Source organism: Echeneis naucrates, chromosome 20 (assembly GCF_900963305.1).
Source record: "Echeneis naucrates chromosome 20, fEcheNa1.1, whole genome shotgun sequence".
NCBI classification, from domain to species: domain Eukaryota; kingdom Metazoa; phylum Chordata; class Actinopteri; order Carangiformes; family Echeneidae; genus Echeneis; species Echeneis naucrates.
Window position 1 is genome coordinate 11757740 of NC_042530.1, and position 11356 is coordinate 11769095.

At 43.9% G+C, this 11356-nt stretch overlaps 1 protein-coding gene across 2 annotated transcripts in view; it reads right to left on the bottom strand.

The window, feature by feature from the left end:
* bmp6 (bone morphogenetic protein 6) overlaps window positions 1-9118 on the bottom strand; it is a 42854-nt gene extending 33736 nt beyond the window's left edge. For both annotated transcript variants that reach the window (XM_029528588.1, XM_029528587.1), the window contains exon 1: window positions 8184-9118. In XM_029528588.1, coding sequence (XP_029384448.1) covers window positions 8184-8592 — 409 coding nt within the window. In that variant the 5' untranslated portion in view covers window positions 8593-9118. The remainder of the gene's footprint in view (window positions 1-8183) is intronic.
* Between the last annotated feature and the right edge of the window lie 2238 nt (window positions 9119-11356).

An 11356-nucleotide genomic window follows, 5' to 3' on the forward strand; every position in this document is an offset into this window, starting at 1 on the left:
GGGGCAAAGACAAAACATTCAGATATTTGCTGACTGAATGCAGCAACCAGACATTTTTGATGCTGACAGCTAAAATATGGCCTGTTTTTCGCATCAACATCCAAAAATCAGACAGCTTCAACAACCGCTTCCAATCTGTGCAAGTAGTCTCAAGGAATTCTGGAAAATGGAGGAAATTATCGCATTCACAGAAACTAGAATTACCACCTCGCTGTTGTGCCTCTGCCAACCAGCCAAGTTGCAGGAAATATGGTCACAGTCTCCTCTTCCTGAGTTACAGCTTTGAATGATGGCCAAGTGTTTTTCCAGAATGTTATGATTGCCCTTTGACCATTTGGATATAAAATGTCATTTCTTCATCATTTTATCCAATTAGCGTGTTATAAACTGCCCTAATTAGCATTTGTTTGTGTTGTTGTATGAGGTCACAGTGGCACTGACCTTTCAATCACCAAAATCTTGTGCGTTTCCAAGTGATTGTTCTTTCCAGATGTAATGAAGTTCCCTCAGGGCATTCATATTGCATTCACAACACTGTGAGGTCACTGTGACCTTGAACTTTGACCTTTGTCCACCAAAGTCTAAACAGTTCACGTGTAAGTTCAAGTGAGTGTTTGGGCCAAATTTGAAGAGAAGAAGAACGTTCCTCAAAGCAGTCTTGAAATATCACATTCAAGAGGCCAGAATATGTTTGGTGAGGACACATTGACCCTGACCTTTGACCTTTGCCCACCCATATCAAATCAGTTTATTCTTCAGGTCAGATGAAAGCTTGCATAAGATTTGAAAAAATAAAAAATAAAAAATAAAAAAACAACATAGCTGAGTTGTCCATATTTGGACTGATGGCCGGACAGATAACCCCAAAATGTGAATCCTCAAAAATCGCACAACTGTTAGAAGGAACACATTGTCAAATATGGGTGATGTAACAGCATTATGTACCAAGCACTGAGCTTTTAACCATGCTACTGACGAAGGATCAATAAACCCGGCCATGCAAACTGCGTAGGCATTCGATCATGTTCGTCAGTGGTGTCTGCAAGCTTGCATCGGCTAAACAAAAAGAGGCTTTTTCTTGCAGGGATTTGGTAATACACTAAACTACCGAGACATCGCGTGGTTCGGGGGTTAAATTCAAATCGTAATCCAACCGATTTAAATTTTAACTCAACCATTAAAATCTAAATACGATACTGGCGCTAATGAAACCCAAACATATTACAATTCGTCCTTAGAGGAATGTGAAGGTCTGTACCAAATTTCATGGAAATGAGTGTAATAGCTAAACATACACTCACAGAGCAGTTTATTAAGAACACCTGCGCTGCTGCTTAACAATGCATTAATCCAGTGAGCCAATCATATGGCCGCTGTGTAATGTATAAAATCCAGCGGAAGCAGGTTAACGCTCAGTTCAGTTATCACTTCAGCCAACATCTGACAAACAATTGCTTTGTGATGCTTCAGGGCTAGATCTTCACCAGCCCTAATTGTGTGTGATTGCCGGGGTTATTATTCTGCTCTCACCACTCCCAGAAACTTAGGGCATTTATGGTATTCCTGAAACCAGCGGTGCAGTGGAAAAACAAGTACCATCAGATTTGTAGTATCAACTTTGTCCCTAAGTATTGGTTGTCGTGACATCCCTATCTCAGTGAAACAGCAAAAAAAAACACATCATATTCCACTCCTGTCAGCGAAGAAGAGAAATTTGAGGCTGTAGTTGGCACGGGTTCAACAAAACAGGACAGATGAAGAAAATATGGCCTGGTTTGATGAGTCTCAAGTTCTGCTGAGGCCTGCAGTTACAATTGTGGTGTCAACAACATGAATCCATGGACCCCCAAGCATCCTCTGGGTGTGCCTTTTTTCTTCCCTTTCTTCCATCCTCCTCCTCTGTTTTAGTAGTGCTATAGATAAATCCCAGCAGGCTTCGTCTCTGCGGTATTAGAGAAGAATGTGACAGCAGGAATGTTTACATTTACACCATTCCTGTTGGCCGCGGTCATCTCCATTACCAGACGGACCTTCTCCAGCAGAGCAAATGACTGGGTCATTACAATAATTAATGGAGTTCACTGGGCACACAAGGACGTGCCGAGTCTGAGTTCAGCAGTTCACAGGTTCACAACCTTTTTTAACAGCGAGGGCAGACCATAAATTCCAAAGACATACCTACCACTGTTTACAGAAAGGTTTGCCTCCTGCAATGTGCAGCGATTAAATTGATGTGAGAAGGCTGCAGCACCAAACTACACCTCAAGTCAACCAAGACTGCAATCATTATGGATTTGAACTTTAAGGTGCTAGTTTAACTGTTAAAAAAAAATACTTTTAGGATTTTAAAAGTGACAAACCAAGATATTGTTCATCTTGTCTTGTAAAATCAGAGGATAGTTGTTTTTATATAATCATAACACCAACCTGTTGATTCAGTGTGCACTGATGCCACCAATGGCATCAACACGTCCCGGCGTTCAGTGCACCTCACTTCCCCACTTCATAGTATTCCCCAAACTGCAGGTCAAAACAGACACGTTTTATGTTTTTTCCTTCTGTTGGTGTCTCTTTCTTTCCCCGCTTTCCCAAACTTGAAATATGCAAACACAGCTAGCACTTATAAGAGCTAATTCCGGATTAGCATCTGGTGAAATCTCCTCTACGTGGCCTCCTCATAGAAGACCAAGGCTGACAGTTTTGCAGCAGAGTCATGATCTCTCCCTCGCCATCTCCCCTCGTTTCACACACAGACGTGCGTTTTTCATTTGGACGAAAAGGCTAAAAACGCTTTTTCATCGGTTAAAGCCATTACAGCAAAGGTCTGTCTGAGAATCATTAGAAAACTATACGTCTTTAAATACTATCCTTAAATGGTTCCTTTAAATTGTGCCTTTCATACCAAAATTATTTTCTTTTGGGTCCAAAAAAGCCTTTAAAAGCCCATTTTGATAACTGGACTGGAGTCAATACTATAATCAGTATATTTAAGAAGGGCTCATACATCTCGTTCTGTCTTTTTATATGTGCCCTTGAATGGTGCCGTCACATCAGTCTGTTTCAGATCAGCTAATTCTTGTTGCACAGCGTAGGGTCAGGAATCCTTCGGAGGTTTTGCTCTCGGATAATGTTTTGAAATTGAGTAAATGGGGCAAGAGGAAATGCAGGATTCCTTCCTAGAGAGAGAGAAAGTATAAAGACAGACGTTGGGAAATGAACAGATGTGAGAGAGGGAGAGAGAGGAGCTCTTTCCCATCTTCAATAGAGCAAACAGAGCAGAGTCCTGCATGCCTGTACCAGTGTAGTGATAAATGTTGGCAGCAGTTCCTAATCAGATGCTTCGTCAGGGTTACTGCCTAAGTTTGATAGATCGTTACCAGCCAGGAATCCACTGCCCATCACCTCTGCCAAACTTGTCCCACTCCTCCATCGCACGCCACTATCAGTCTGAACTGGAATGTCCAATGAAGACGTGAGAGTAGACAGGGGGAAGAAATGAAGACAAGTACACGAAGAGAGGCAAGAGTAAACAAAAACACCGCAAATGTAATCTCTGTGCTCAGCCCCGATCTCATCAAGTCAGAGAGTTATGGCTCGAGAGGGGGAGATATCATCCGTGGCTGAGGTGCATGACGGAGACGACTTCAAGTGTAAACGGAACAATCTGTGAATCTACGGTTATCTGCTGACCTGAGGGTCGACCGACCGTAGCTGTGTACATCTCCATCTGCGTATCCACCCGCAGGAAAAGGCTTGTTGCGTCAACTGCTCCACATCTAAAGGCAAATACAGTGAAGACTCCTGCACACACTTACATGCAAGGTAAGGTCTGAAGCAGATGGACAATAGAGTCGTCCTCAAACACCTAGTCTTTTATGACACACATAAAGGACTGGAAAAGTCATAGTCGGGTTAACCAGATATGTTTTCCCCATCAACCCTGTTTGTTTCTTGAGGCAGCTGTATGTTTTGCCAGAGAGCTTGACAACTAATACAATCCAAACATGAGAAAAAGGAAGCCCTTTAAAACACTGTAACTCAATAAGCAGAATTATTTGTATATCTTGGGCCGTCCTTGAACATCACTGCAAGTTCAGATGAACTTGTAGCAGCAGTGAAATATCTGATTCTGGAAACAGATGAAAACAGACACGGGGGGTTTTAAAGTTTCTTAATGTAACTTTTCTTACTGTTGCACGGGGGATTCGACTGTCAAGCGTCTGTCTCAGAGAAGATCCTGGATTGCACCTCAGCATATTTTAAATTCCTCGCTTAAACTTCCAACTAATGCTGTTTATGCTTTAGTCCAAGCTGAGGTGAAGTGACGGGTGGTCCTCGGTTCTGCTCTCTGAAACTTCTCAGGAAATATCTCAGAACGGGTTTGTGAAACTTTTCAAAAGCTCCCTCCTACATCAAACAATTGCCTCTTTGATTGAAGCCAGCTAATTATTTGATCATGCAGGGGCTTAGGGACACGTTTCGATGCAAAGGAAATGGCTTATCTAGGCTTAGCCGCTGAGAAACGCAACCAGGCATCATAAGACAAGGAAAATAGTTATTTATAAAGAACTTTGGTTCAGTGTAAGCCAAGCGGTGTCTGGACCCAGCTAATCTTCAGAAAACCCATTTCTTAAAGCCTTATGGTTTGTTTGCCTTTCAAGTGTGGGAGGTAAGTTGTTCGAAAGCTTGGCGGTTGAGGTAAAGGGCCTGTGGAAAGCTTAAAAAGACAGCAAAGGGGAGGAGCAGAAAAAATTGAGGATTACCAGAACGGCATAATATGAAGAAAAAAAAAAAAAAAACCCGCAAATTACACAGATATTTCCCATCATTCTCCTATAAGATCTAAGGCAGGGACAACTTTTGTCTGGCGCATAGTCCTTCACAAGCCTATAAGCCGTTACCACCCAGGTTCAGGTGTATTAAAACCATCTGCGGGACTGGAGGAGCACCAACCCTGATTTAAGATTTAGCCAGAGAAAACAAAGACAAATGCGATCAGATTTGTGATCTGGCTACCAGAGAACCATATATGTGATTAAAACTTTGACGAGAAAACACACTACCAATTGATTAAAAGGAAAATGTATTTAAAGTTAAAACAACAACGTGTCTTAGACCGTGAGTGTATTTTTCCAGATTATTATGGGACCTTCCCTCTGGTCAAAACCCAGCAAGCAAACAGAAAGGGACGTAGGCGCAAACAACCAATGGACACTTTGGGTGGCTGCGTGCTAAGCCAGGCCAAGTTCAGAGAGGCCTCTGCAACTGTCTCTCAGCCGGCTGTGGGGCAGCTACGGTGAAGCAGTGAGGCAAACTCATCACAGTTAAATGCAGATGACACAAGAACAACATTTGGAGTTCCTGCACTGCGACCCATGAAACCAAAGCCATTTCTGTGCATCCCTGACTCACCATAACCACAAGCTAGAAGCTAGAAGCCACAAACACCAAACCTGATGGGAATATCAAGATTTCCCCTGCTGGCTATTAAAGCTCTGACAGTGACTTCAGATATTTGTTCAGCAATATGTCAACACCTCATTCTCATTCAGTGAGTATTGGTCCCTTGTATTTGTTTGTCACCAGGAAGCACCTTGACATTATTGTTCAGTTTCCCTTCAGTTACTCAACAGTATATTTCCTTGTGAGAGATGTATAAAAAAGGATTTCCTTCGTATACTTCTCGAAATAACATGCATTTGTATTTAAAACATCACACTCAGTCTTCTATTCATACATTTCTTCCGAGTTTTCTCACATTCACTTGTTATGTTTGCAGTAAATGTTATGTTTAAAGTTCAGTGCCTCTCTCCAGGAGAGCCACAAAGATACCTGAATCTGCTTAAACCCACATTAAACAAGTGTAAACTAGTGACCGCTGCCATTACCTGAGCGCACCACAGTGAACGCTGCAGCATGTCACACGGTGTGAGTCATACAACACACTGTGTCATTTCACTAGGCTTCTGTGGAAAGCAAGACGTCCGCAAATATGCTCCTGGTAATACTTTTTTTTTTTCCAATGGATGATTCCTAGCGAGTGATGAAAGCTAAGGACAACAGATGACTGAAAAAGAGGTCTATATGAATCATGCAAGAGGAGGTGTGGGGTTTGAAGAGCCACATGGTTTGCAGAAAGCTCCCTGGACGTAACGCAGGGCCTCTTAAATCTATCCGTGTCCCAGGAGAACACCTTCAGAAAATGAGCTCTCTATCTGCACTGCTGCCCCAGCTGGCTGTTAAAGACATCAATTCAGGCCAAAGCTTAAATCAATGTCATCATTTTATTTGCTATGGGTCAGTGAAATCTACAAGCAGGGAGAAGCTCCTAATGTAAACAGGTGAGGCCAGTTTTAAATCAGATCATTAGAGGCGGTCTTCCTCTTCGCTTTGATTTGACGTCGCGCAAGACACAGAGCACGCAGGGAAAAGGGGGCTTTTCCATGAAGTCTGCCGTCTGTTAATCCAACCGCATATTTTTCAGATCGATTCGGGCAAATTGTTTGGCCTCTTCGTCTTTCTTCCTTTCATTTATCCTGATTTTAATTTGAAGTTTCACTTTGGCCACACATGATATCCAGATTTTTTTTAACTGGTTTTTAAACAAGAAGGACCACCCAGAAGTGTTTCAGGCAACTCTCGGCTAAAGCCCGCTAAGTCACTGCTACAATCGAGAAATAGACACATTAAAAACTAATCGGGTGGCGATGACACACGGTAGACGCGCAAGGCCTTATTTGCAAAGCAGATGGAAAGCCTTGGCCTGTCCAACATTAATTACAATCACATTCGGGGAGGAAGCCGTCCCTCCTCCAGGGCGGTTAGGACTCTGTGTACAGCTGGAAGAGATGGCAACCTAATCCCCTGGTCGCCGCAGAAATCTGAGGGAATCGTCAAAAGATGCACAGGACGTGATTAATCAAAGTAGAGAGCCAGATGTGCAACAGCACAGGAGTATAAACCCAAACTGACACAGCACAGGAACACCAAAACCACAGACACACAAACACCAGGCCGTCACCATCACACTCCCCCCACAAGCGAAGAAAAAAAAATGAAAAAAATAAAAAAACCAACAGAGGGGCTTCGATATCTGAAACCAAAACTGCAACCACCTTCTGTTTGAAGATCTGGTTTTCATCAACACATGTTGCAACACAAAAACTCAGAGGGGCAATAAGTACAGAAGCGTTTTCTTCAACTTTGGGGGCTCCGACCTGTTATGATTCTCCTCTTCCTGTGTGGTAGCAGGCCCTATTAAACTAAACGGTTTCTGAAGGTGATGAGTCAAAGGGATGAGTTAGGAGTGACGACACATTCCCACTGCTCCCTTCAGCCTCATCGTGACAATGTCCTTGGAATTCCCAAGAAGGATGACAATCAATCTGGATCTCAGCCTTCTTGTCCGCTAGCCTCCGACTCTGTTTATCTCCAGGCGCTCTGTTTAGAGTCTCCCAGTAAACACTGGAGCTGCTAATGGAAGGAAGGTCTTCAGGCTTTTATGAGGCGGACCCGTTAAAGTGTCGCTCTTTATCGTCGCTGGAGCTAATTAACCCCAAATCTGACCGATTAATACAAACAACGCGACGCAATTTTACGCACAGAAAAAAAAATAAATAAAAACTCCCACAAACTCTCTGCACCGGAGGTCAGCGGCAGGATTTGGTCCTTTATGTACAAAATACCAGCCGTGGTGCTTGATGGTTTGCTGAGAATACGGCTCTCTGTGTTTTCCCCGCAAAGACATAAATCACGCAGCGCGCCGCTCGGAGAAAATTGACCGCAGAATTTCGGCGCTGTAAATGAGCCGAGGAGGGACAATCAACAGAGAAGGGGGGACGTGTAGCCCGCTGACAATAAATAACAACAAACAAACCTCAGAGGTCTAAAACCCACAGAGGAGATATTTTGATGATTATGATCCATTTGATGTTTGTGTTGTGTGCGTCAGCCGGGATCCAGGTATGAAGATGATTTTTATCTTAATCAGTCACTTTGTTTTCTTTACAATTCAATATTCTCCGTGTCAAAAGCTAAGGCAGGTTGCCATTTCATCTTTGTTCCGTTCCACCTGTTTCCCATTTTACCTGAGTCCAAATTTGATTCATCTTTAAAACATTATGAAAGTGTAAAAAAAAAAATAATAATAATAAAAATCCGTGGAATCATCTCAGGTAACTTACCTAAATTAACGAAGCTCATCACCATGTCTGCGTCATTCAGAAAGGAAGTCTCTTGGTAGGTGGCCAGGGGAGGACTCCGGGTCGTCCGCGCAGGTTGATATCTGTCCAGCGCGCCCCGCGTCGGGCTCTTCTCGTCGCCGGAGATGGTGTTGTATAAGTCCAGCATGAACAGAGGCGCGGAGTTGTACTTCCCGTGAGACAGATGCGGTCTGGGTCTGTGCGGCAGCCCGAGGATGGACAGGATCTCCTTCTGCATCTCCCTCTTCTCGTGCGTCCGCAGCCGCCGCTGGATGAAACCCGGGTGCGCCTCGTTGTTTCCATCCAGTGAATAGTTACTCCCCGCCACCGGGAACATGCAGTAATAAGCGCTCCACCACAATACGACCAAGGCAAGCCAGCAGCTGGTCATGGTGTTTGTCCCGCCTGTGAGTCCCAAGTCTGTCCGCCTTGGATCAGCAGTCGCCTGGTCCGAAAATGCAAAACGAGCGTAATGGTAACCAAGAGTCCGGCCGAGCTCGCTGCTGTCCGTCAGCCTCAGATCAAAAGTGGACCCCCCCAAAAAAAAAAAGAGTCAGTCGCCCATCAAGCCATTTGAAAAACGTCCTAAAGCAAAATCAGCTGGGAAAGTGTCGGCGTTGCTTTCATTTCTGGTTGCCGTAGCGCGCTGAGGTGCCTCGGGGATAAAGTGCACCATGTGAAACTTTATTGGGAGCGCTCGATCTGCTCGGTCAGAAGACGCCGTTTGACGCGAAGTTCACCAGTAAAAGAAGAACAGCTCCTCTGAGATAAGCCATTTTGCGTAAAGAGACATCTGTCCAATTTTTCTCTCCCCCCCTTATATCCAACTTTGCGCTCTGGGACACACGCAGACAAATCGCCCTCTACCAGCTGAGCTGCTCACAGTGACTGTCACCTTCTCCTCCGAGCTGTCTGAGGGTCTAACAGGAATCAGCAGGTTGCAGCCAGACGCGTTTGAGTGCGCCTCAACTAGTGTGTGTGTGTGTGTGTGTGTGTTCAGAAACCGCCCACTCCGTGCGCATTTAGCCAGAGGTGGAGCTCTCTGGGGTACAAGGACAACTCCAACATCATATTTCCATATTTTGTCCGCTGCAGAATAGCGGCCAGCCTATTCTAATAAACACGTCAAGTGAAGCCGTGGCACAGTCAAAGACAAATGGTTTTTAGGATCTGATATGTGTGTTGTTACGTTTATACGTTTCTAAAAGGGTTAACTTTAACTTTATAACAACTTTGAAAAAAAAAAAAGTAAAGAAAAAAAAAAAGGCCGGCACTAATTTATGAACTTGTCAGATCTGCCTTGATGACGCAGGGCTCAGGTCATTCCACATCCAGAGTTAAGGTGTGTCTCCTTCGCTGAGGCAGATGTCCAGTTGAGGCACGACCCCTGACGATGAAGTGGGAAACAGCAGGCCATGACACAGAGCCCATGAGGAGTGGAGATCTGAGCTCGTTTGAAACAGCAGGAAAACTGTCAGGAAGTCACTTAATTAGCCCTTTAATTAGGCACCCATACATGAAGGGTTGTTGGCCCTGTTAGTACATCTCACACTTTTTAAATCATAGTGCAGGTCCATATTCTGAAATAATGACAATACACCCAGATACATATGGACTGTTTGCTGAAAGAAAATGGCATTCTTCCAAATCTTTATTTCCTTATTTCCTTCTCTCCTTCTCCCTCCTCCCTTCATTCCTTCTTTTGTCCTAACCTGTGTTATGTCTCCACGTGTCCTTTAAACGGTGATGGTCCAGGTGATAAGGCCCCAGAGGTGTCCATATCTCCCCGTGTCTCTGCTGCGGCTGCCAGAGCCTGTCCTGTCTGTATGTGAAGAGTGAGAACCAGCATCAAAGTTACACATTCCACTGCCAAACACACACACTCATGACGCTCATACGTTATTTTTTCTCTTTCTCTTCATATATGCAACAGAGAGATCCATGGTATTGCCTAATGTGCCTATAAGGCATTTGATCTGATATTAAAATATATATATTTTAAAGGTTTAACTTGACATCGAGCCACTGTGTGTGCGTGTATCCCTGGGCAGAGAACAGGTGATGTGAGTGTATGCTTGGTGAATTGGAAGCAGGGGGTGGGGGAGGAAACATTAAACAGCGGTTGTGTATCCTGTCATCAAACTGTCTAGACAGGACACCTCCTAGACCTAATGAGGTCTTTGTCTGTCTGTATCTATCTCTTTCTCGCACACACATACATTTTTCTTGGAGCACTTTAAAAGGTCACAGTGGCATCCACGCAATCTTGCACGCAGATGGATGCACGTCTTGTTTGTTTGCTTTGCGTGTTCTACGTGCTTAAGCATCTGTCACATTAAATCAAGGCGAAGCATGCTCGAAAGGCGTAAGGAATGCTTACCTGACAAGAGGTCCTGAATCTGCAGCAGTAATTATGTTGTTTTGGTTATGAAGTCGCACCAACACGCGCACGCATGCACACGCGTGCAAACACACAGCTTATCCCCACTCAAGTGCTTTTCATGCCAAATCAAATGAACAATAGTGAGCTGCTGCTTTTGGCACCCATATAGCCCTTTGTGTTGAATTCCTTTGGTGGTCACAGTTTTCCTATAGCTCTCCCTCACCCAGCACCTAAAGCTCCCTCAGTGACTCCCCACTGATTTCTTATTTATTGTGACCTTTTAAAGCACTTCAAGAAAATGTCTCACAGGAAGCGTTAAAACCAATATGTGATGCGTGCTTTCTGAGGGCAGGCTCATTCTACTATATTCCTCGGGCGCTCCACTTTTGTGGGGTCCGACAGCGTTGTGGAGACTAAAATGTTGGACCCCACAAGTTTAAATAGCTGTTTGGGGTTGAGGCATTCAGTTTGTTTTGAATCTAGAAGAGGAAGTTAAAGCCGCATCTATGATTGATGTGGCGTCCCATTTGCTCTCAACTGCTCCAAACAACCCTCTTTTGGAAATGCGGTTCCAAAAAATGGTTGCACTTTATTTTATGGTACATTTGTAAGATTCTCCAAGTTGTACTTTGTGGTAATTAAAAAAAACCAATGCATAATAAAAGAGACAGAACCCGAGGAGTAGCTTTTAGACAAAATCAATTAGGAACAATACAAGATTCAAAGAAACCAAATGATAATTAGAAATTAAGTATTATGTCAATAAAGAGAA